The 27,634-nt window shown below is 38.2% G+C and overlaps 1 protein-coding gene across 5 annotated transcripts in view; it reads right to left on the reverse strand.

Annotated features, from left to right (window-relative positions):
* Positions 1–27,634, reverse strand: part of SNX13 (sorting nexin 13) — a 104,355-nt gene that overhangs the window by 24,042 nt on the left and 52,679 nt on the right. For 3 of the 5 annotated variants that reach the window (XM_080664393.1, XM_080664391.1, XM_080664394.1), the window contains 8 exons: positions 27,365–27,453; positions 23,125–23,224; positions 22,087–22,280; positions 18,507–18,611; positions 16,381–16,513; positions 10,308–10,345; positions 6,238–6,307; positions 1,023–1,162 (listed from right to left, as the gene is read on the reverse strand). In XM_080664393.1, the coding sequence (XP_080520519.1) occupies positions 1,023–1,162; positions 6,238–6,307; positions 10,308–10,345; positions 16,381–16,513; positions 18,507–18,611; positions 22,087–22,280; positions 23,125–23,224; positions 27,365–27,453 (869 nt within the window). Of the gene's footprint in view, positions 1–1,022; positions 1,196–6,237; positions 6,308–10,307; positions 10,346–16,380; positions 16,514–18,506; positions 18,612–22,086; positions 22,281–23,124; positions 23,225–27,364; positions 27,454–27,634 lie in introns of all 5 variants that reach the window. The other 2 variants (XM_080664392.1, XM_080664390.1) reach the window with 1 other exon arrangement.

Consider the following 27,634-nt stretch of genomic DNA (forward strand, 5'->3'; position numbering starts at 1 on the left):
TGAACAGAAAAAGCAAACATGTCCAAAATTATTAATTACCTTCTAAATATAATTCAAAAATAGTCTTTTTAATATGGGCTTCTGGAGTCAACACTAACCTGTTTTTAATCATTTTTAACTTATTAGTAGTTTATCTCATTCTCATTAAACAAACATTTTAATGAGATTACCAATGCCAACCATTTTCCCTCTATTCTCTGAAATGAAAAACGCATTTTCTGATTACTAAACTAGTACAATGTCATTTCAAATCTTTAGTCCACCCAATCAAATGTCACCATTAATTAGTATAATTTGTATTGGCTTAATACCAGTTGTATATTTATAAGCCTTGAATGAAATCAGACCCTTGAGTTAAAATAAATTTCACAGATCATCTACTCCATTCATCTGGTGATAGTTTATTTTCTTCTAAATTAAGGATAAGAAAACATATTTAATAAAAAGTAGAACAGAAATAACTTATATTTGTTATTTTTAAGAGTCCTTATACTTCTATAAAACAAGAGGGCTGTATTAAATACAAATTAAAAACATTATTTGGTTAATGTTAAATTTAATTCAGGTTATGGTTCTTAAAATAAGGTAATGGATCAAAGATTTAACTGTTACACTATTAAATAAGGATGTCATCTAAAATGATTATAGCTCTGAATTACACTGCTGAAAACCAAAAAATATTCTACAGTGATCCCCTTCCTTACTTTAAACCAAACCCAAATACCTCTGATAAGCGTGCGCACACACACACACACACAACTCAAAATGAAAAATAGACACTCATGTTAATTTCCCAAGGTATACCATTGATATTTTGTCTAGTCCACAGTGGTTATGATTAGTTAGTCTGATTTATTGGTTAAATGTTCAAAATCATTCTAACGTTTATACTGATTATACACAAATTCTTACTTTGTTTTCTTTCATTGGCTTTGGTCAATACCTTAACATCCTTAGAACTATTTAGAATTAAACATTGAATCAGGAAACAATTTAAAGCACACACTTTAAAACCTCATTACCTGTTCAGTGATTCTCATGTGGAAGTCATGGAAGTCACTGTAACGACGATAGGTTTTCCACATCTCCTCACTGTTTAGATTGCGTCGGTGCACAGTGATGGCATACAATGCATATGTCTTGCCATGATCATTACAAACTCCTGCCACAGCATATGGGTCATAGTCAGCATATACTAGTTATTTAAAACAGAATGAAGAGGAACAAAAGACACAAAAAGAGGAGGAAGATGAAGAACAAAAACAAAAAGGACAACATGAAATGAAGAATTCGAAATGACAGACTGAGACAAAAGGATGTCACCAGGGGATAAAATAGAATCCCATCCTCTGTACTCGCACCCCAAAGGTATTATATATGACTAGAGGCCCGGTGCACAACATTCATGCACAGGGGGGGTCCCTAGGCCTGGCTGGTGATCAGGGCCTATCAGGGCCGTCTCTCCCAGTCCAGATCGAGGCCGGGCCAGCCAGGGCCTGCTGGCTGCTGGACAGGGCCTGGGGGCCTGCCAGCTGCCAGATGGGGCCTGGGGGCCTGCTGGACAGGGCATGCCAGACGGGACCTGCCAGACGGGGGGAGGGACCAGGGGAGTTGACTGTGGGAGCGCACTGACCACCAGGGGGCAGCTCCTGCATTGAGTGTCTGCCCCCTGGTGGTCAGTGCGTGTCAATGCAACTGGTCAACTGGTCGTTCTGGTTGTGATGGTTGCTTAGGCTTTTATATATATAGATGGCTACATTGCAAAACAAGCCACAAGTTTATGATGACATGACCAACCACACAACCAACCACACAGTAATGCCTACTTTGAACAATCTCCCCAAGGACTTTTACCTCTATTATTAGTTATGATACCACAATACAATTTCACAGCACAGCATTAGAGCCTGAAATTTAATAGAGGAAAAGTAACAGAAACAAAATAATAACCTTTTGTACTAGCCTTCACTATTTAGTTACATTTCAATTAAAATCTCCACAGCTAAAAAGAAAGCAAAAGCAATGGAATAAGGTTTATCTGCTATTTTGGCAACTCATTTCCAATCAACAATTCACAAGTATAGTTATTTTGGAGACTTTTTATAGGCATTTTCCTACTAATTTTCCACAAACTATCCAAGTCCAGTAGTCTTTAAAACCAAAACCTATTCACATTTTGTGCTAGTCTGATGGAAACAGATGCCCTTTGAATCCTTCTTTGTATTTCCTAGTTTCCATTTTCTTATTTCTCTGCATTGTATTCTCTTCTAGATCATTTCTTCAGGTCTCCAAAAAGTTTACTGAGTCTCTACTCATCTGTATTTAGTCTTATTCCATCCACTGACCTTAATTCCAATCACTACATTTTAATTTCTATAATTTTACTTGGTTCTTATTTCATGTTGTATTCTTATCTCTACGAATATTTTATACATACTCTCAGACTAGGAGATGCTGTGGCACACAATCACTTGAGGATAGATGAATTTAGACATACCTATGTTGGGATATCCTATATAATAAAGAGGTAATATGCCAATTGACCATCACACCCTCGCACAAGATGGCCGCCCCCATGTGGTCACAAGATGGCCGGCAGGGGAGGGCAGTTGTGGGTGATCAGGCCAGCAGAGGAGGGCAGGTAGGGGCGACAAGGTCAGCAGAGGAGGGTAGTTGGGGGTGACCAGGTCGGCAGGGGAGGGCAGTTGGGGCGACCGGGCCTGCAGGGAGGGAGTTGGGGGCGACCAGGCTGGCAGGGGAGGGCAGTTGGGGGCGACCAGGCCAGCAGGAGAGGGCAATTGGGGGTGATCAGGCCAATAGGGGAGGGCAGTTGGGGGCAATTGGGCCGGCAGGGGAGCAGTTAGGCATCAATCAGGCTGGCAGAGGATTGGTTAGGGGGTGATCAGGCTGGCAGGCAGAAGCGGTTAGGAGCAATCAGGCAGGCAGGCAGGCAGGTGAGCTGTTGGGAGCCAGCACTCCTGGACTGTCAGGCCTAAACCAGCAGTCGGACATCCCCCGAAGGGTCCCAGATTGGAGAGGGTGCAGGCTGGGCTGAGGGCCACCCCCCCACCCCAGTGCACAAATTTTGTGCACTGGGCCTCTAGTAAGATATAATTTCATAAAATATAAAACTGGAGAAAGGCTGGTTATGTTGCTCTCAGGAGCTTAAACTGTAGGTAACACTATATTTCACTGCTCTCCTCTTCCTATCATCCTTCTCTCAAAGACCTAATCATAACAAACTGCAATACACTTTTTCATCATGTTAGAGAACCACCATCATTGAAGAGAGTTAGCATGTAAACAAGGGTATGGCTTTATCTGTTGTGTTTAAGATAGGTTTGGGAAAGGAAAATAGAAAACAGAAGTCAATTAGGCAGCAAACCATAACCAGTTAGGAGTTAATAAAAGCAAGGAATAGAAAAAGAAAGAGAAATGTAAGAAAGAATTCTAAAAAGGAATAATCAGATTTGTCACAAATTAATAGGCACGGAGATCATAAACAGGATGTATGCACCATAGGAAAAATAATGAGGTTATTATAAAAGCAGCACAGAAGACAAAAGGTAATTTGGTTTTAAAGAAGATAAATGAGGTTACATATATTGATTTTGAGATGATGGTGAGATATTACAGTGGCAATAGGTTTTGTTTTCTTTAGGACTATGTTACTCATAGCAGGTGATGTGCAAACTATCTGTTATTAATCTATAGCCAGATAAAAAAAATAGGACCAGAATATAAATCAATCTCATCACTAAGCATATTGCTTAATTTAGCCAATATTTTTTAAAGCAAGACTTCTCAATGAAGGAAGCAGTAAGCACTTGTCAATGGACCACTCTTTGAGTAGCACTACACTAGACTATCAGTTCTTCCTATAATAAAGATGCTAAGAGTGTGGAGCTCTAGACCAGGGGTGGGCAAACTTTTTGACTCGAGGGCCACAATGGGTTCTTAAACTAGACTGGAGGGCCAGAACAAAAGCATGGATGGAGTGTTTGTGTGAACTAATATAAATTCAAAGTAAAGGAGCGGAGGGGAGAGCAAGAGAACCCTTCGCTCTTTCAGCTCCGTGGGCCGGATAGAACAGCCGAACGGGCCGGATCCAGGCCGCGGGCCGTAGTTTGTCCACGGCTGCTCTAGACTCAGAGAGAATCGGGAGGCCAATCTATATATATAAAAGCCCAGTGACCTGAACGGCAGAACAACCAGAAAGACCAAAGGCTATGATACGCACTGTGGCAGCTAACCAGCCTGATCCGAGCCCCTATTGGCCACTGCCCACCCCCCCCCACAGCCAACCCTGCCCCCGATCTGCCCGCAACATCCCGATCAGAGGCGGGGCCAGCAACCAACTGCCCCCAGCCCCTCCCACCAGATGCCCACGGCCCCTCACTCCCCCCCCCACCCCCCCGCCGGCCTGGCCCAATGGGCCCCCATTGGTGCGGGCCGGCTGGACTGCACCTATACACAAATCTGTGCACCAGGCCTCTAGTTGATAGAATAAACATTTATAGAACAAGCACTAATATAAAATCCCCATCATGTTATTACTATTGTAATGAGTTAACCAGTCCTATAATAACCCTATGAGGTAAGTATTACTAATTATTAGTATTATTATCCCATTTTACATATAAGGAAATTGAAGTATAGAAGTTAAAGAACTTACCCAATTTCACCCAAGTATTAAGTGGCAAAGCTCGGGTTTCAACCCAAGTAATCTGGACAAAAAGTTGTGCTCCTAACCACTATGTATGCTGCTTCTTTAGTATTTAAATGTTTGACAAGAATAACAATTTATTAAAAATGCTTAACATTGTGCTTCCTACAAGAAGCTAATAAATACTTACTGAACAAATGGCTAATACAGCTGGAAAATCAGAACTCTCAGAGAAGAGAAAGATCCACAAAAGAAATACGGACATGAGCATCTTCCTCTAGACATGAAAGCTTAAGGTCTTCAAGAAAGAAGTAAAAGCACAAATACTAAATGTCTGTCTGCACTTTAACAAAGCCTTTCATATTTGGAAGACAAGCCAACAAAGAAAACAGAGGTTTATAAAAGAATTTAAAATTGTAATGAAGGAAAAGGTGCGATAACTCTAGCAAAAGCTAGGAAGAAAAGCAACCTGGTTTTATTGACAAGGTTTTTATCTAAGACCTTTAAGAGCAGAGTAATGTGTACACCAACTACTTGTAAAAGAAAAAGGAACTGAGACAGAAATTATAGATAAGTTATTACAGAAATTTAGCAGAGAACAGAATGCAAAATGAGATTCCAGCTCCAGTAAGAAGCAAAAGAAAACAGATTTTTAAAAAAATGCCAATTATCTTAAACTGCACTTATACTATAAATTTCATTTCAGTATCTAAAACAGCCGTGGGCAAACTACGGCCCGCGGGCCGGATCGGCTGTTCTATCCGGTTCTCTTGCTCTCCCCTCCGCTCCTTTACTTTGAATTTATATTAGTTCACACAAACACTCCATCCATGCTTTTGTTCCGGCCCTCCAGTCCAGTTTAAGAACCCATTGTGGCCCTCGAGTCAAAAAGTTTGCCCACCCCTGATCTAAAATGTAAGCATTAAATTGAACTGAGATCTATATCTCAGTATATCTATACTTTAATATGTAATCAACACAATACTCCTATATTCTAGGACCAGGGAGAGGCCACATAAGAAAATGTCATTATCTACTACTTACTGACTTTATCTAATAACCTAATGGCAATGATGAATATTGATTTTTTTCTTAGTTCACTAACCATATTGCTGATTGAGACACAAAATCTTAGAGGTTTCTCACCTAATCCAAGCATGTCTTGAACTTCTGTAAACTCCTATACCCAAAAGCTTCATTTATTCAGTTATCTAATTGGCTTTGCATTCATGAAAACAAATTCTGAACTAAAATCTGTCTCCCAAATGATTTAATGAGAATTATGCAGACAAATATCAGCTAGATGCAAACAAGAAGAGAGAAAGATTGGTTCGAGTTTATTAGCAATGACAAAATACTTAGAATTTGAGCTTTTTAAATGTTAACAGTGACAACCTTACAGAAAGAAAATACCTATATACACAAGTAAATAAATATCAAAGAATTTAATGAGGAACAAAGCTGAAGGGGAAAAAATTAATTTATAAATATGACTACAGAAGAATGGTTTATAAAAATAAATGTGGAAAATAATGTAAGGGTAATAATAATCAAATTTTTAAGACTCTTACCTGTGTCTGAAATGTAAGCATGAAGTTGTATTAAATCATCAGAAGATACATTTGAAAGGTCATCTAAAGACTTGGGGGAAAGGAGGAATGAAGAAAAAAAATTTTTTAGGAAAAAATTGTTAAAGAATTCCACATCACATATGCATTACTCACCTTTGCCCCATATAATCTTTATATTATTTGTATACTCCCCCACGCTCAACAATAATCCTCACTTTTACACCAACAGGAAAAAGAAAAGCCAAGATTAAGAAACTAATTTAGAAATACTCTTAATCAATCAGATTATTTCTTCCTTCATTGCTTATCCATATGCTAAAATTTTCTACCTCTCAGTTATATTCAATATTCAATACATGGCAAGAAAAAATGTGGATAAAAATAAGTGGACATATTTTAATTTAATGTTTCAATTTTTTAAAATGTTGAGATATACTATAGCCAACTCTGTATTATTTAAATGCACTTTTGTTAATTTAAAAATAATTTTAGTTAATTTAGATTCTTTATAAAATAAAAATAAAGGCACCTACATTACAGGATTATGTGAGGATTAAATGAGAAGACGTGTAAAACATTTAGAAGACTTCCTAACCCAAAAAATGTTAACTATTATTATGATTACATATTAAGTGGACTGAATCCATAGTCCAAGATGGATTTTAAATAATTAATTTTCAAAATTAATTTCACAAACAAAAATTATTACTAATTGATCGAGATCTTTTGAAACTATGGCTTTTGGGTCTAAATTTAAAATTTTTGCTATATATATATATATATATATAGAGAGAGAGAGAGAGAGAGAGAGAGAGAGTCTCCACACATACAGAGAAAAGAAAATAATCATATAATAAAGACAGACTGTACAGAAAAGAGTTAATAGAGCAAGCTTGAAACTGTGTGAGACTGCTTGTAATCTTGGCCCTTGGATGGCATCTGGGAATTTGATTTCGGGAAGGTTCCCGCCATTCCCTAACTGCTAAGAGTGGCTCACACTACCTGAGTTGTTTATACAAGGATGTGGTTTATCCTGAACACCTGCTTTCCTTCTAGAAATATGGAATTTTGGCATATGCTAGGCAGAGTGTGCATATATGACCTGCCTCCAATAAAAACCCTAGGCACTTAGTTTGGTAGCTTTCCTACTGGCAGCATTTCACCTGTGCTGTCACATTCATCATTCATCACGGGGGAATTAAGTTTGTCCCATGGGATTTCCACGGGAGGATTCTTGGAAATTTGTGCTGGGTTTACTCTGGGCTTTACTCCATGCAACTTTTCCCTTAGCTGATTTTGCTTTGTTTCCTTTCGCTATAATAAATCCTAGCCATAAGTATGACTATGTCGTGGTCTGTAACACCTCTTAGTAAATCACTGATCATAGAAGTGGTGCTGGAGAGCTCTGATACACAAACATTATATGATTCTGACATATTTTACACTTCAATAACCATATGAACTGAATGAACTTTGAAGTCCTAATGTGATATTACCAATTATTACTAAAAGAGTCATCTAAATGATTAGAATGCAGCCATACTGATGACATAAAACCATTTAAATTAAGGCAATTGCACTCTAAGACAACCAAAAGTGTATCTACTAAAGACTGATCATTAAGAGAAGAAGCAAATGTGATAAATCCATACAGATATCACTGCACTCCCCTGGTCAAGTCAAGTGGGAGGATCATCAAATTAAATTAGGTCTAGTCCAGCTTCACCACTGATACCATAAGAGACTTTAGCCATATCACCTAGTCTCTCCTGAATCTAGTTTTCCCAATAATACAATGCCAGCTCTAAACTCTGTCAGGATAGAATATGAATGAAAATATTTTTAAAAGAAATATAATTTGTTTTTAAGTGCTCATATGACCTATAATAAAACACTGCAGTAGAAATAGCACAATCTTTGCTTTAATATTACCCTTACGTGAAAGAGAGAAGACGCAGAGGAAATGGAGTATTCTACAAAATTTATATTATCTATGCTGATTTTCAAATTACAAACCAGCACAGGGAACATAAAACAACCAAGTTTTCATCCTGGCTGGTGTGGCTCAGGGAATAGAGTGTTGGCCTGCACACCTAAGGGTCCCAGTTCGATTCCTAGTCAAAGGCACATACCTGGGTTGCAGGTTCCATCCCTACCCTGGTCCGCGCATGTACAGAAGGCAACCAATCCATGTGTCTCTCTCACATCGATGCTTCTCTCTCTGTGTTTCTCTTTCTCTCTCTCTCCCCCCTCCCTCCCTCCCTTCCACTCTCTTTAAAACCAACCAAAGGTTTTGTTACATTGGAAACTTATTCTATACTAGAGGCCCGGTGCACGAAATTCGTGCGGGGGGGGGGGGGGCAGGGGGTGTCCCTCAGCCCAGCCTGCACCCTCTCCAATCTGGGACCCTTCAAGGGATGTCCAACTGACGGTTTAGGCCCGATCCCACTGGTGGGATCGGGCCTAAACGATCAGTCGGACATTCCTCTCACAATCCAGGACTGCTGGCTCCCAACCAGTCACCTGCCTGCCTGCCTGATTGCCCCAACCACTTCTACCTGCCAGCCTGATCACCCCCTAACCACTCCCTTGCCAGCCTGATTGATGCCTAACTGCTCCCCTGCTGGCCTGATTGCCCCTAATTGCCCTCTCTTGCCAGCCTGGTCACCCCTAACCGCCCACCCCACCAGCCTAGTCACCCCCAACTTCCCTCCCTGCAGGCCTGATTCCCCCCAACTGCCCTCCCTTGCAGGTCTGGTCCCCCCCAACTGCCCTCCCCTGCAGGCCTGGTCACCCCCAACTGCCCTCCCCTGCTGGCCGGTAACCCCTAAATGCCCTCCCTTGCTAGCCTGGTTGCCCCTAACTGCCCTCCCCTGCAGGCCTGGTCCCCCCCAACTGCCCTCCTCTGCTGGCCTGGTCCCCCTCAACTGTCCTCCTATGCAGGCCTGGTCACTCCCAACTGCCCTCCCCTCCTGGCCTGATCGCCCACAACTGCCCTCTCATGCCGGCCATCTTGTATCCACATGGGGACAGCCATCTTTGACCACATGGGAGCAGCCATCTTGTGTGTTGGAGTGATGGTCAATTTGCATATTATTCTTTTATTAGATAGGATAATGAAAATTATTGCTAACATTTTCTTCCTGCTCTAGGAGCTATTCCTTTTTGTTATAAGGCTATAGAATATAACAAGGAAATGATAATGATACTAAATGATTTAGGAAAACATTTTAAATGTTACAAAATATCTGACATAACACTCTGGCTGATTTGCTGTAATATTTTGTTGAAGGTTATACTTTGTATGGTAACAGAGCAGTTACTCAGTGAGGTTATTTTAGAAATAAGTGTATAGTATAGACAACATAAGATAATGGACCTGTAAACCACTTAGCTATTGCAAAAAGTCTGCGAGAAAGTTATGTAGGTGGAAGGAAAAACCAAGCAAACAATCTCCTGGGACACCCTGCAAACTCTGGACTGAAACTTTAGAGAGCACTAATATTTCATACTAGCATTTTATGAAATAAGTTATTCAATGGAAATACTATAAAGGAACTGAAATGTTCATTACTCCACAGCTCACCTTGTATAACATGAAACATCAATGACGGCTTATATGCTAAAAACCTGTCATTCTTAAACATATAATCATAGAGTAGTTGCCTAATTCACTATAAAACTCTATACAATTAAAAAAATTTACAACCACCTGAATTTGTTATAGTGTAGACTTTAAGAAATATCTAGAAGTTTTCAGGTATCCCAACTAGTTTTTATTTCTTTTCTAAATACAAAAGAAGAAAAACTAATTCCAATGTAAATTATTTATATGTCACAAATTGTACTAAGCACAGTAATTTAAAAATACTAAATGAAAATAAGTTTCATTTTAAAATTCTAATTCACAGATGTTTTATAGCCAAGTTTAACATTTCTTTAAAAGCACAACTTCTTATAACACTAACAGATGATTTGGGTGCTTTTAAATATATTATTCATTTTCATATGTTAAAGCTCATATTATTTTCAAGCCACTTTAATAATTAAGTACCCATAACAGTACATACCAAATTTATGCTTCCTGTAGGAGACCCATTAAAAGATTCTGTGGGAAAGAAAATTCAACTTAGTATACAGTAAAGGAGTTTTGAAACGGTTGCTTTATCTAAGGTTCAAACACCAAGAATGAAAGTCAGCCAAGCCAAGACATAACAGAAGAAAGAAAACTGTCATACACTACGCCCAAACACCTGTTCCCTTAAGCCCCATGATTTTCCCAGCCAGGAATTTCAGTGAATATATATATTGGTGGGGCAAAAATAGGTTTACAATTGTTCATATTGAAGATAATACAATAATTAATTAAATAAAATGTAAAAATAAACTTGTGTTTTGTATATTCACAACTGTAAACCTACTTCTGTCCCACTCTGTATGTACCTAAGTTGCCTACACACACACACACACACACAGAGGCATTCATGTATAGACAGAGCAACTATTAAATTATTTTATCCTCACAGTTCAGTATTAAGTTGTCTAATACAATATAAACATGAGGAAAATACAGCAGACTGAGTGTTCAATATGTGAGAAGTATTTTGTTATTTCTGTTTCACTGGATTAAGAAATATTACAAATAAAATTATTCTTTAGTGTGAAGAACAGATTGATTTTTAACATATCTTTAAGTATACTTATTCTTGGTAGATTTGGTTCAAAAACATTGTAAGTCTAGATTTTTAAATCATTGTAAATAATAGGACAAAATATATGTAAAACTCCATATGCAGTGCCACTTAATTAAAAAGCAACTAAAATTATTTTTTTAAATGTTAGAAAATAAGTCAATTATACTTTATGAAAATTAACCCTTTGTACACCATAAGCGTCTATAGATGCAAACGGCGAACCTTCCCCCCACATACCACGCACATCTAGCCGCAAACCTCGCATATCAACTCTGGTGACCCAATTTTAAAATCAGACTTGTTAGTGACATATCTGGGTTTGTTAAGAAAAGTACGGTAACTTAAATTCGTAAATATTCCAGCATATATGGAAGAAATTCCAATATCGATATATAGGGCTGCCACTCAGACACGTGAGAGATAAACACTGCGACACTTAAGATTTCTTTTGTTCATTGTGACACTTGAAATTTGTGTTATCATGAATTTCATGCCTAAAATGGTAAACAGGGTGTGTATTCTTCATTTTTTTTTTTTTTTTTTACAGATTTCGACTTTGGAGCATCAACAAAATTTAGTGTTTTCGAGGCTTTTCGTGTCGATGTTTTATTTTTATTTTGAGCTCGCTTTTGTTGATATTTCCGTAGAATTGAAAATTATTATTTTGTTATTGAATTTATCGCTGTAATATATCATATTGTGCAAGTAAAATTCAATCCCCATAAATGGCATCAGATGAAGAAATAATCGAACCAAGCACCTCGCAAGAAGAAAATGCCATCCTTTGTTCAACTCCAGAGTCAGATGATTTTTTTAATTAAATTCAAAATATCCTGGGGTGTGTGAGGATCGTTTGTTTCTGTTTTGGATGCGTGGCAGTTAACTAGCTAACTTTTTTTGCCTCAGGCTTTATCTACATCTCAGCAAATTAAGTCACCAAATAAATATATGGTAAAGCAATATTCATTTGTAGTTTAAAGTTATTATGTATGGTTTCTAGCACTTAAGAGATTATGAATTTGGATCTCTAAAGAGACCTTAAAAGCAAATTTCTATTAATTTGAGAACCGTAGCCAAAATTTCAGAATGTATAATATACACCAAGTGTGAGTACACTTAAATTTAGAAGTCAGGAAATAAATTTGAAACAAAAAATTTGGGGAAGGCCTATTTTTTATTAAATAATCTTATAAAGACAAGAAAATATAAGCATTATTATTTGAAAAAGTTGTAATTGCCTAAAACCTAAACACTGACAAGGACAATACACCTAACAGCTTACTATTATTTTATTTTTTCATTCATTCATTCAAATCCCCACCCCAGGATATGTTTATTTTAGAGAGGGTGGAAGGAGAGAGAAAAGAAACATTAACGTGAGAAACATCAATCAGTTATCCCACTGTGTACAAGTCTAGACCAGGGATGGAACCCAAAACCTGGGTATGTGTCCTGACCGGGAATTGAACCTGCAACCAACTGAGCTACACCAGCCAGGGTCTGACAGCTATTTTTAATAATATTTTGTATTATACACACTATTACACATGCTTTTTTCAAAAGATTTCAAAAGAAAAGGGAGGGGCAATTTCTTTGTGATAAAATATATAAAAACTCATTAATTAGGGCACGGAATGTTAAAAAGCAATGTCTAGAAAGACAAAAGATACATATGTATGCAAGGGATTACTCATAACTGATGTATATGAGAAGTACACTTATTTCAAATCAAAACCAGTTGCAGAAAAACTTTTTAAAAATATACTTTGTTTTAAATAAATATGAGGTTTGAAGACGTTTGAAATGGCTTATAAAAATTTTGTTTTTGTTAGTTGAATAAAAGATAGAATGGCTAAAAAAAAAAAGAACTATATGAAAGCTAAAAGTCAAGATAACTTTGGAAGAGTTCTTACACTACAGCATCAAAAACTACTCCCATAGGATATATTGTTACTATCATCAATTTAAATGATAGAATTATGATACAAGTGATCTCCCTTCATTCTGAGTAATATAACAAATGCATGTCACAATGGTAAGAAATTTCTAAAGCACATAAAATTAAAATACTTATAGCAATCCTCTCTGGAAGCAGAGTTGCTACTGCACATTTTACAGCAGCTCTTTAAAAGATTTTTCCAACATACACTAAATACAGATATATCACCTAGTAAACCTGAGGTAAACTGAATTTTACTCTTCAGCTCCCACGGAAGTAGTCCTTAAAAAAAACTTTCTGGCTGTAGCCAGCATGGCTCCGTGGTCAGAGTGGTAGCTGCTTCCCGGAGGGTCGTGGGTTTGACTCCTGGTCAAGGCTGCATACCTGGGTTGTAGGTTTGATACCCGTCCCCGGTCAGAGAATGTGTAGGAGGCAACCAATCGATGGGTCTCTCTCACATTGATGTTTCTCTCTTCCCCCCAAACCCCTTCACTCTGTCTGGTTAAAAAATAAAAATAAAAAAAATCAATGAAAATATCCTCATTCAGAGGGGGAAGGAGTGTCCTCCTTCAGTCATTCACCTGCCTGTCTTCACTGAGCCCTGGCCGTCACCGTGCCGGGCGCTGGGGACGCAGTGACAGGATGGGCTAGTGCCGTGTGCTCAGGGGCTGACCTGGGTGGGACGTGGTCAGGGCGGCAGGGCAGGGGAATGAGAGTGAGCGCCAGGGTGTCGCTGTCGGGACGCCGGCCCGCAGGGCGCTGGCCCGCGGGCCGCAGCGAAGCAGCAGGAGAGGGGTCTGCGGGCCGACCTGGTCCCGTCACAGTGCGGCTGTTTCTCTGTCGCTGATACAGACCCCAGGCCCTGCGCTTTTAGGGACATGAGCAGGGGAGCAGGGTCATTCCGCAAACCAGCCAATTCTCTCTTCTGGGGTTCAAGGTTGGGGGCCGGCAAGGTCATTCTAGCTGCTGTCCTCCTCTGGAAGCCCCTCCCCCAGTGGCTCTGTCGTGGCCACCGTGGCTTAGCCGTGGCCACCGTGGCTTAGCCGTGCGCTGCTTCAGCAAGTGTGAACATGCCCAGTTCTTTTCCTTAGGGTTCCAAGTGGGTGGAGGACAAGCAGCTGCTCATGAGAACCAACCAGGAGCTGCAGGAGAAGGTTTACCGGCTGGAGATGGAAGAGCGCCAGCTGAAGAGCGACATGCAGGACGCGGGGGACCAGAACGAGCTGCTCGAGTTCAGGGTGCTAGAGCTGGAAGTCAGGGACTCCCTCTGTTGTAAGTTCTCAAACGGCGCAGACATTCTCTTTGAGCCCAAACTGAAATTCCTGTAACGCTCCCGGACGCCCCGAGCATGTGGAAGGGGGACGCGACCTAGGGGTTCCTTTCTTTTCCTTTCCCTTTTCGAAACCTGTATGTTCAGAATGATTTCACTGCCTTAATGTTCTGGGGGGGATGCTCGCCGCAGTCCTTGGACCTGTACCAGAGCTCATCTATTTATTGCCTACGGCTTGTTTTGCACTTAATAAAATAATTTGTTTTTGCAAAAAAAAAAAAAAAGAAAAGAAAATATCCTCATTCCTTGGGTGAGGATTAAAAAAAAGAAAAAAAACTTCCTTAATTATGCAAATTCAGTTAAATATTATTCTAATTTTACAAATAAGACAAGAAAGAATAGCAAATTAAAAACCCAAGATATCAGATCAATAATTAAGACAAAAGATATTAAAACTCAAATGCAAACATCTGTAAACAGATTTCTTAGATTACTTGAAAAGTAAAATCTCACTAATATAGGACACCATATGGTCCTATTCATAAACCTATTCTTAAGTAAAGGATTATAATTACTCTCTTAAACTATTACTTAGTCAAATTTTTCCCATTTACTTTTTATTTACATTATTTATTTGCTTAGAACATACCAGAAAGTTTATCAAACCCTAGATATTTAACCAGAGTTTAGCAAGAACTTCTGAACTGGATCACAAGTGAAATGGACACTGGGCCTAAGAATCTGGAACCTTGTGCTCTAAGGGCTGCCTCTCCCACTATTAGTAAATAACTGATTGTTTACTACCAATAAAAATTGACATGTGTTTTAGTTTATAAATAATTTTAATACACATAATTCCATTTAAATCTAACGATAAGTCAGAGGTAAGATATTTATTATGAGAAGACTATTAATTCAGACTCACAATTTAGAAAAATGAGGCTTAAATTGTTTACCCAACATCACATAGGTAATAAGTAGCAGAACAGGAGTAAAATATAAATATTCTGACTCTAACAATCTGCTTTTCTAACTGTACCAAGCTAATAGTAACCTAATTTGAAAAAACTATAAGAATACAATAAATGACTGCTATAGCTTTTCTTAGCTTGTACTGTACAGGATTTGGAAAAACGGTATAATTAAAGAGAAAAAAACCCTGTATTTTTAAAAATAAACTTTTATAGTTTATGGCAGTGGTCTGCGAGCCGCGGTTTGCCGCTCTGTTGACTAATGAATTTGCCAACCACTGTCATATACTACTCTTTACCTCTTTGCACACAATATGCCACAATTGCCTAATCCTCACAGCTTCCAATTACACGGTAACATTTAGTCTAGTCCAGTGGTCAGCAAACTCATTAGTCAACAGAGCGGCAAACCACGGCGGCTCGCGAGCCGCGATTTGCCGACCACTGGTTTACGATATACCCTAGAATCATTACTTGTATTTCCCATTTAATCTTCTCACTAATCCTACTGTTACATCTTAGTCATAAATATTATTTACCATAAAAGTATTTGCATGAAAAAACTAAAAAAAAAAAAAAAAAAATTATTTAAGAATTCAAGGCTAGCCCTAAACAGTTTGGCTCAGGTTTGATTCCGGTCAAGGGCATGTACCTTGGTTGCGGGCACACACCCAGTAGGGAGTGTGCAGGAGGCAGCTGACAGATATTTTTCTCTCATCGATGTTTCTAACTCCCTATCCCTTTCCCTTCCTCTCTGTAAAAAATCAATAAAAAATAAAAAAATGAATTCAAGGCTTCTAGAACATTTTAATCTATTGTTATATTTTCAACATTTTAATTTAGTATGGTAACTAAACATTGTCACTCATTTATAGTTTCTTAAATATATCACAATTTATATTTGGACTTCAAGAAAATTTATATTGTCTGAAAGGTCATTTATTTGGTAAGCAGAATATATAGGAATACAACCCTAACCAGTTTGGCTCAGTGGATAGAGCATCAGCCCATGGACTGAAGGGTCCAGGGTTTGATTCCAGTCAAGAGCATGTACCCCAGTTGCATGCTCGATCACTGGTCCTGGTCAGGGAGTATGCAGGAGGCAATCGATGTCTCTCTCTCACATCAATGTTTCCCTCTCTATATCGCTCCCCATCCCTTCCACTCTCTCTAAAAGTCAATGGAAACGTATACTCAGGTAAAGATGAACAACAACAAAGAATATATAGAAATACATACACATATAAATGTACAATGTGTGCCACATACCTCCATCACCATCATCTGATCCTCTGAAACTAGGATCTTTTAACATGTCCAGTTCAGCTAACATGCGCACATAAAGTGCATTCTGTCTGAAGGAAGGATAAAATCTTTCATCTCTTAGCATCAATTCATACACCTATTGAATAAATGAAGATATCCAATCATTAACAAAGAAAATGGTCTTGCTGTAATGAATCACAGGCTCCATATTTACAAGATGTTGTCACAACTAATGATTCCTCTAGTCTATCGGTACTGAAATTGCATTGAAAAGGGTCTCACTACAACATATGTCATATGATAGCAGATTATACATAACTAGAGGTCCGATGCACGAAATTCGTGCAAGGGGCTCTATCCTCGCAGCCCCGGCTTCATCCGGAAGGTTGTCCGGAAGGACGTCGGTCTAATTAGCATATTACGCTTTTATTATTATAGAAGACTAGAGGCCCGGTGCACGAAAATTTGTGCACTCAGGGGGCATCCCTCAGCCCGGCCTGCACCCTCTCACAATCCGGGACCCCTCGGGTAGGGTCCCTAAGGCCTGGCCTGAGATCAGGGCCTATCGGGGCTTTCCTTCCCTGGGCTGCAGGCAGCTGGCCCCACGCCCGCCACTGCCACTGCTTGCCATCTGTGCAGCACTGCCCCCATCCCCTGCCACCAGTGGCCTCCCTCTGCAGGCGACAGGCTAGGGTGCAATGGCTTGGCTGGCCTGAACCTCCCTTTTTCTTTGCTGGGGGGCGGGGCCAGCCCTGGGAGGGGCCATCTCCTACCTGATCACCCCTAACTGCTGGCCTGCCTACCTGATCTCCCCTAACTGCTTGGCTGCCTGCCTCATCACCCCTAACCGCTGGTCTGCCTACCTGATCACCCCTAACCACTCTGCCTGCCTATCTGATCACCCCTAACCTCTGGTCTGCCTGCCTAATCACCCCTAATCCCTCTGCCTGCCTGCCTGATTGCCCCTTACCACTTGCTTGGGGGCGGGGCCAGCACTGACTTCCGGTTGGTCAGCCTCCAGTTGTTACAACCCAGGGTTTTTATATATTAGGACTAGAGGTCCGGTGCATGAAAATTCATGCACTGGATGGGGGGTCCCTCAGCCTGGCATGCCCCCTTCTCACAGTCCGGGAGCCCTCAGGAGCGGGAAGTAACCCAGCGATCAGGGCAAGGCGACGCCCCCATCACAGCTCTGCTGCTCATTGCCAGCAGCGCAAGCCTCAGCCGGCCCTGGTTACCTGAGCCTCGGGTGGCCGGGCAGCCGTCATCCAAGGCTTGTCTGCACCTCAGGCCCGCCCTGCGAGGCTGGGCAGCCGCCATCCAAGGCTTGCCTGTATCTCGGGCCGGCCCTGCGAGGTTGGGGGCTGAGGGGACTAGGGGACTCTGGAGGCAGGCGCGTAGCACGCCTGCCACCTCGGCAGGGCTGAGGGGACTGGGTGCCGCCATCTTGTGGCTGTGGGTGCCGCCATATTTGAGGGCATGACGGTCAATTAGCATATTCCCTCCTTACTGGCTATGGGCTCTGCCATCTTTGTGAGGACGTGATGGTCAATTAGCATAGTCCCTCTTTATTAGATACTATGTTCTAGGAAGTGGTATTCTCTAAGAAACAAGTCCACCCTAAGACTCAAACACATTCAAATCAATTTGAGTGATGTTATTTATTTACATCATCAATTCATGAAATTCTAAGATTGTATATCTGGTTCTGCAGTCAGACCAAGATAAAACAGCCTAAAATAAGCATTTCCCTCACTTGTTAAATACATAAACTAGCAAAGTGGCCCACCTTTTTTATAATTGAGAAGTATTATTACCATAACTCATTAGTTTCCTCTCTTTTTTTTTTAAATCCTCACCTGAGGACACACTTAGAGAGAGGAAGGGAGAGACAGAAAGAGAAACATTGATGTGAGAAAGAAAACACAGATTGATTGCCTTCAGGTACATGCCCTGACTGGGATCAAACAGGCAACTTAGGTACATGGGATGATGCTCCAATCAACTGAGCCACTCCAGCTAAGCAATTTTTTACAATTTTCAATAAGTTTTTTAAAAACAAATTATATGCATGTGGAAATATACATATTTTTCAAGAAAGATCTAATAATAAATGTTGTATATAATACCTTTCTTTGAATGTCATCAAAGATTTCAGGAGTTGGATCTTCATGATTCAAAGTATCTGCTAATTTTGCTACCAAATAATCATCAACAGTAACCCGTGGAGATGCCTAACAAACAGAAAAATTACAGTAATAATTATCTTTGGAATTCCTAAATACAATTTAATCCTTAATATTATTGAAAGAAACTGCCAGAAAATGCTTGGTTTATAAATGATAACTTGATGTTTAAGGCGGCTGATATAAGAGCTACAAATTCCTTGTCATCATATAATATAGTAGCCCAGTAGACAAACATTTACTCAATCTGCAAAATGGAAATACTACTACATAAAGTTGTTATAAGAATTAAAAGAGATTTATGTAAACTATACAAACACAATGACTGGCACATAGGAAATACTTTCATTAGGAGGTGGTTTTGAACATTCAGTAGTCCTGGGTGTGTATTTACTACAACTGCCAAAATAATAATTTGTCACTTACGACTTAACAATAGAAACAATCCTTTTGAATGCCCTTTAAAAGAGACTACCTTTATCCTAAAGTTGGTTTTATAACACTGCAGCAAAGTTCCACTGTGATATGAGAGAAAATTTATCTGAAAAGTTAATCTGTTCCAACAACTTCCAAAATCTGATATTCAATGTGAAAAATTACTTTACTGAAAGAAAAAAATTCTGAAATCTAGGAATATGGTCATCTTTATGATGTCAACTTTGAAGTTTTAGTTCTGAAGGCTCCAGAGATTAAGTGATCAGGATGTTAACTCTTAGAAAACTAGCAAAAGAAAGCATTGTTTAAATAATTGCTCCATGCTACCCAATAAAGTATCTAAGGAACAGAATGAATAAATAAAGAAAAGGGATAAAAGAAGAAAAAGTATATAGCAGGGTATAAATGTGTAGAAAAAGGGCTATAGAACTTATAACACTCCCTTGTTAATTCAACATTACTGTTAGTAAATCCAAGCAGGTTGTATGGTGGTTTTCATGTTTGGAGGGCAGAAGGGTGCTTATCTGTTGTTTGTGTATAGGAGGGTGTGGTGTAGTGTGTGGGTATATGTTTTCCCCTGAAACAGGAATAGGAGAGCTAAACAACTCCGAGTATGTGACAAAGATTAGAGAGGAACATGATGTTAGTTGGTTCTGTCCTTTCATTTACCCTGTAAGCTCACTAAACTCAGTTTCTAGAAAATAATAAGAGGCAAATTTAAAATTAACATTTTATATTTATTTATTCTTTCCTATAAACTCTGGTACACAGAATTGGATTAAGGCTCCCTGGTAAAGGGTGACCAACACTTCTGGAGAGCAATCATAGGTCACAACTTACCAGAGACTGCCCCACGCAGAAAAGTAATACAGAAGAAATAAGTTTACACATTTATTATTGCTTTAATAATACAAAAGTGATTGTTTTCCAAAATTATCTATTAATCTGTATTCTTTACTTTTCTATTACACAAATGTGGTTATTTAAACAAAATAACAGGACTAGTAAACAATGGCAATTAGTAACTAATAGGACTAATAATACAGGTATTATTAAAAATATATAATAATGTATTTATGTTTCTGTCCTCTGATACAGCAATTAATTTTAACTTTTTAAGCATTAGATATTTAAATATTATAGGCTATATTATTGTATATTCTTAATATACATAAATATGATTTAAAAAGATTATATATATAATAGGGTATTATCTATATTTAATTTAAAAAGTTACTTTTCTTTTTATTCCATGAACCCATAGGATATTTTTACTTTGTATGTTTCTCTTTTTAGTAAGACTTCTCTGATTTGCCTGCAGCCTTTAAAAAATCCTTTTCTTTTACATAGTGGTAAAACAGCACAATCACATGTAAAATTCACTTTGACTTTCAGCTCTAATCTTAAGCCTACATCACACTTATTTCTCTTACCAATTTAACAGTTCTATCCTATTGTTCTATCAATTAATGAGAGTGGGTACTGAAGTCTTAAACTATTATTGCTAAATTATCTATTTCTCTCTTCAATTCTGTCAGGTTTGTTTTGTGGTGTTTTTTTTTCATGAATGTGGGGATTTTTATGTTTCTGATTGTTTTATCACCATGGTCAATTAACCCTTTTATTATAAAACTAGTGACCCAGGGCACATTGAAAGGAAATTAATTAAAAGATGGCCAGCGGGGCGGGACTGGGCGAGATGGGCCAGACACACCCTGGAACCAACCTCCCTCGGTCCCTCCCCAGCCGGCCACACCTGGGGTGGTGCTGTAGCTCAAAGGGCGTCTGCGGAGTGAGCTGGTTCCCCCCCGCAGATGGAGTCCCTCAGCCTGGCCTGTGAGGACTGGGCCGAAACCGGCTCTCCAACATCCCCCCTAAGGGGTCCCGAAGTGCAAGAGGGCACTCTACAAAGTTGATGTTTGCAAATGCAAGTGTGCAGTAAACCAGATTTGGGGACGACAGTGCCCCAGCAACAACATAACCCACGACCAAAGGTAGAATTGCGCAACCCCGCAAGGAATCGGGCTCCCTCCTCTCACCCAAGAACCGCCGCTGCCAAGTCACTGCAGCTCGGCAGCTCCTGCGTTGAGCGTCTGCCCTCTGGTGGTCAGTGCACATCACAGCTACCGGTCGGACAGACACTTAGCATATTAGCCTTTTATATATAGAGAGGCCCTGGGGTCCCTCGGCCTGGCCTGTGGGATTGGACTGAAACTGGCTCTCCGACATCCCCCGAGGGGTCCCCAGTGATGCACCATAGGGGCCAGGGAGGAACTGCAGGAGGGCGCCAGGGCATGTCCGGCCTGTCTCACCCAGTCCCAATCAGCCAGACCCCAGCAGCAAGCTAACCTACCAGTCAAGTGTCTGCCCCCTGGTGGTCAGTGCGCATCATAATGACTGGTCGAATGAATAGTTGGACACTTAACATATTAGGCTTTTATTATATAGAATGTTCCTCTTTTCTCATTAACAATTTTTGTCTTAAAAATCTATTGTCTATACTAAAATCTATTAGCATATCCATTGCTGCTCTGTTTCAGTTACTATATGCATAATTTACTTTTACATTCTTTACTTTCAACTATTGCGTCTTTGAATCTAAAGTGTGTGTGACTTTATCATTTAGTATTTTCATGACGTTGGCCAAGTTAATTCAATTTCCTAAGCATTAGTTTCTTTCCTTCAAAATGAGGATAATATATACAATAAGACTATGATCAGGATTAAATGAGACAATATTAGTGAAAAAGTTGTGCCTAGCGTAAGTAATGGATATTTATAAGTACTATAAAATTATTATTATTGTTAAATATATTTTTATTGATTTCAGAGAGGAAGGGAGAGGGAGAGAGAGATAAAACATCAATGATGACAGGGAATCATTGATTGGCTGCCTCTTGCACATCCCCCACCAGGGATCAAGCCCGAACCCGGGCATGTGCCCTTGATTGGAATTGAACCTGGGACCCTTCAGTCTGCAGGCCAACGCTCTATCCACTGAGCAAAACCAGCTAGGGCTATAAAAATTATTATTATTAATGATACTACCAAAGAAGATAAGAACACATTAACCAAAATATATCCTCACCTTTTCTGATAAATATTGTTCATAAATTCCAACAGCAGCTGCTCTTAAAAGACCTTTGGTTTGGTTGGTTTGATGTTTTCCATCTTTCTGACGGCTTAATAAAACTTCTAGTTGTTGTTGGGCTGTAACCCGGTACCCTTCCACTGTCATCCAGAAGAAGAGATGTGCTTGACCTCCAGTTTGCTGCATGTAATCTACCAAATAAAATCCATACCATAGATATTAGTTTCACACATTTCTGGGTGCATGGAGCTGTATCATAAGATAAGAAGAATTAAAGTTTCAAATACTTAAAATTTGGCATTTTAAAAGGTATAAAAAGTGTTTGAGGTGAAAATATAGTTATGAATTAGTTAAGCTAAAAAAGACCAGTTATGTAGGAAACATAAATAAAAGCACATTTTTTAAAAAACCTATTTTTCATAATAAAATCTCTAGTGGATAAAATTGCTACACAAAGTTTCATCAGAAATAAACCATTTTGCTAGCATTCAGCTTTTGTTCTCAATAAACATTATTAATAATGATAATATGTATTAATGTTTATGTAAATATTAAAAGTAAAAATTAAACTTTTCAACAAATCATGTATCTATATTTTTTATCATGAAAATTAAGAATCAGGAAGTTGTGCTAAAAAATGTTCTCCAAATAAAAGGAATTATGATGTAATTGTAATAAAATTTCCACCCCATTCACACACAAAAATGATACAAACAAGTTATACATGCCACGTACATACTCCTCATAAAATACTCTTCTTCAAATAATTTAAATTCATAGTAGACTCTTCCAAGGTTTATTTTAAAAGCAGTTTAGCAAATGCACATTAGAGTTATAATAAGCATTTGTTTCTTCAAAACAAAATAAATCTCTGCCTCTCTGTTTTCCAGTGAAAAAAATGAACATTTCAGAGAATAAGAGGAAGAGGTGAGACAGATTTGGCATGCTTAATACTGAGTACTTAAAATTTAATAATAGTTACAATTATTAGAAATTTCAAGGGTTATATTATTTTCACAAAATAGATTTACCTACCCATAAAAAATTGTAGTGCAACATTGTCTACAAGGATGCTGGCCAGAGGGACTGTGCAAAGTTTCCCAAAGTTTGCTGCCAGTTTCACAGTATTTATTTCCTACAGATAAAAGCAAATGTGGGGTAATATTTCATTTATTCACTCATTAGGTTAAAGATCTTTATATAGGAGTAAAAAATCAAATTACAAATTAAAATGGAATAAAAAATAAAGTTTTTCCCTTCTCATATATGTGAGTTCCCAATAAAATAGTCTTGGCTCAGTGAATGTTGTTTTCAGAGTTGCTTAGCAAATATATATTAAATATGATAAGCATTCATTTCTTCCAACACAAAATAATTCTAAATTACTGTGTTTTCAAATTCTTTCTCTCTCTCTACATACTCCAAATGAAAATGGATATTTTAGAGGCTCAAGGGGATGTTTAGAATGCTTAATATGTCCAAGAATAAACAAATCCCAACATTTTAAAGTATAGATTGAAGTCTATCTACTGGGAAAACAGAAAATATTCCCAAAAGAATAATTTTGCTCCCAAGAGAGTAAAATCTCTATAAAGTATTGTATAGAAATATAAATGTAGAAAATGTATTTCTCCTCAGACTATGTAAACAATAAATTATGTATGCTTTTCGGAGTCATAAAAGCCTGATAACTACCTACATGTAAAACAAAAGAAAAAAAGGGGTTCAAAATCTACATATCAAGCACTATGCTAGGTACATTACACACATTACTTCATGTAATTTCCACAACAATTCTATTGGATTAAGTACCACCAAAGCCATCCTATATAATAAAAGTCTAATATGCAAATTGACCCCTCGACCGGGAGTTCGACTGGGAGTTCAATTGGGAGTTCGACCAGGGGTCGAGGCCAGCCAGCCAACTGCCTGTGGCCCCTCCCCCTGGCTGGCTGCATCCATCCCCTTCCCCTAGCCGGCCTGATTGGGCCCCACCCATGCACAAATTTGTACACCAGGCCTCTAGTTTAAGATATAAGAAAGCTGAAGACCAAAAAGTTTACCTATGACCACAAAGCTGGTAAGAGTGAGTTTGTTTTTAAAGCCTGCTGTCCTTTCTTCTAAAACCCACGATATTTCTGTGAACTATTTTAATCAGCTTCTCTGTACATATTCCCAAATCCGTATCTCACAACACTCGATTTTAAAAAATAGGTATGTCTCTGGAAGTTAAATAGGCTCTATTATTCAGGGGCAGGTACTAAATTACACATAGGCGATGCATAAAAAACAAGGAAGATAATTTGAAGGAGGAAATAACTTCTTGTGTAATTGGTAACCCTTCATATAAGTACTGAAAGTAAGAGGTAACTGACTTAAAATATCTGACATAAAACAACCCAGTGCCAGCACATGATTTCTCTCCTATATTTCTCCTGCCCAGCAGCAGCTCCACAAAAATGGGATGGGGAGGAGTGTTCACTATACTTTATTTGTAATAAAAAGGTATGATAAAAGATCTTCTAAGATTTCAAGATGAGTAGCATGGTTAAAAAAAAAATCTCTGGGGGATTCTGAGGTTACTTCCAAAGGAAAATGCATGGCCAGAGCTATTAAAGAGATAAAGTTTAATATTCAAAACAGAACTGACAGGTTTCCAAACAAGGCATTGAAATTTTAAAAAGATTCAATATCAAAAAGCATCTGGGCAAGAAGACTTTAAATAATGATAATGAAGGACCACTAACTCTAAGATCTAGACAGTGCAACTACTTAAAAGAAACAATAAGCACTAGTGAAACCATATCAATTTTCTATTCTGAATTTGCATGGGTGGGTATATTAAACTAATTTTAACACAGCTAAAACAAAGACAGGCATACACACAAATGCACACGGGTAAATGAAATGTGGGCCTCAAGTACTGTGAGCTAAAATTAATCTAGCAAACTAAACTTATTTAAAAATGTCTTGTATTTCTTAAGAAAAATTGCAAAATTACATGATCAGAGTCACAAATAAATTTCCAAAATAGAAAACCAGCCCAAAAAAGTGACTACACTAAAAACTAAACTTAATTAAAAATGTGATTTCCTAACAGCCCCAAATCTCTGCTCTGTTTTATAGTAAAACTCTTCCAAACAGCTAACGATAATTACTATTTCTAATTCATGTCTTCCCATTTCCTCCTGGACTGACTCACCTCATTAAGGTTTCTCTCCACTATTCCCCCAAAGTTGTTTATTATCAGATCACCAATAATCCCCTTGGTGGCATATCCAATGGGCAATTCTAAGTCTCATCTTACTCAACTTATTAGCAGCCTTTGACATACCTGATCTCTCACTTCTTTAAACACTTTCTACACATGGCTTCTAGGATATCACACTCAGGTTTTCCTTCAATCTCACCAGCCACTTACTCTGTATCTTTGATTTTCTACTTTGTCTTAAACTCTAGTAACTGAAGTGCCTCAGGACTGAGTTCTTGGTATCTTCTTACACTCACTCTTTTAGGTAAGCTCATCCAGTCTCTTAACTTTAAGTAAACATCTGATAACCCTTAGAATTTCTCAAAGTTATTTCCACCACTAAACTTTCCCTTGAACTTGAGTTTACTAATTAGCATGTCTACTTCAATACTGAACAAGGAACTCAAACTAAAACATCCAAAGTTAGATTCACTCCTCCAAATCTCCTTCCTCAGTTTTATCCATTTTAATAAAAAGTGACCCTATTCATTCAGTTGCTCAAGACAAAAAAAACTACAAATCATCCAAGTCCCTTTTTAGTTTATCATCCCATATTTAACCCATTAGTAAATCCTATTAGCACTATATCCAATCTCTACTTCTGACAACCTCTAAGACATCTATTACTGGACTGCAATAGTCTTGTAAATGATCTCTTAGTTTCCATTCTTGCCCCCACCACTTTACAATTTATTCATCACAAAGAATCAAAGTAAATATTTTAATTCACAAATCAGATCACATCACTCACCAAGAAAAATATCCAATGGATTCACAATTCAATTAGAATCTTTAAAAAAAAATCCTACTATGGCAGGTAAAACCATATATAATCTAGCCCCAAGGCTCCTCTCCAATTTCATTCCTATTAACAATTCCTCTCATTCATTCCAGAGCAGCCACACTGACCTCCACTATCTCAGTACCTTTGCCTTTGCTTTCACCTTGCCTGTAAGACTCTTTAAAAAATAATCTAAAAAAAAGGCATAGAACTCTTTCATGTTACGCCTTCCTATGCTTAAATGTCACCAGATCTCTCAGCACCTATAGAAAATACTGTTGGACATTCTCTATCCCTCTATTTTGCTTTACTTTTTTTTTCACACTTCACTTATTTTCTACCCTTTTTTTTTTTTTTTTTTTTACATTATATATCAATTCATTTTTTGGCTTATTTTCTGATTGCAACTAAAATGTAAAGCTCCATGAAAGTAGATATTTTGTCTATTAAGTCAATCTACCATGGTGTCCCATGAATAAAATTCAATAAATATTTTTTTAATAAGTAAAAGTGGATAGATGAATAAGTTTTAAGGAATAAAAACATCTTTAAATACTTTAGCATTTTTTAGGCAGTATTTTAATCTCTTTAGCTTGGTTTCACAAATATTTACACTACACTGTATCAGATAAGTTTTTTTTTTTTTCTAAAAGTTCTTTTGTATCATAGTGCACTGGTTAATGTACTTTTTGTTATTTGCTAGACATTTTAAAAATTTACTTTTATATTAGACATACATTATTAGTTTCAAATGTATAATTATAGTGACTAGACATTTATATACCTTATGATGTGATCACCACAATAAGTCTAGTAATTATCTTCCCCCAAAAATAGTTATTACAATATTATTAACCATATTTCTTATACTGTACATTACTTCTCCACGACATATTTTATAATTGGCAGTATGTACTTTTTATTGATTTTTATTGACTTTAGAGAGGAAGGGAAGAGAGAGAAATAGAAACATCAACAATGAGAAAGAATCATTGATCAGCTGTCTTCTGCACCCCCCACACTGGGGCTCAAGCCTGAAACTCAGGCATACGGCCTGACTGGGAATCGAACCGTGACCTCCTGATTCATAGGTCAACGCTAAACCACTGAGCCAGGCTGTCCGGACCACAGTTTGTACTTCTTAATCCCCTTCACCTCTTTCACCTATGCCCCCACCCTGCTAAACATTTTAATAAATAAAGAGTATTTATAACTAAATGTTAACTCAAAAGTACTTTACTTACTTTGCCTGACTGCAACCGTTGTATTCTTGAGTCACATACTTTCTTTACAAATAATAAGCTATTTATTTGATTTTTGATAGTGTTGATATCTAAAAACAAACAAATTGATTATGAACTAGAAAGTGGTAGTTATATGTGAAATACTTTAACATGCACTTATTGTCATCCTATATAATAAAAGGCTAATATACAAATAGACAGAACGGTGGAACAACCAAACAACCAGTTGCTATGATGTGCACTGACCACCAGGGGGCGTGCGTGGACCAT

This window comes from Plecotus auritus (assembly GCF_963455305.1).
Source record: "Plecotus auritus genome assembly, chromosome: 4".
Taxonomy (NCBI): Eukaryota; Metazoa; Chordata; class Mammalia; order Chiroptera; family Vespertilionidae; genus Plecotus; species Plecotus auritus.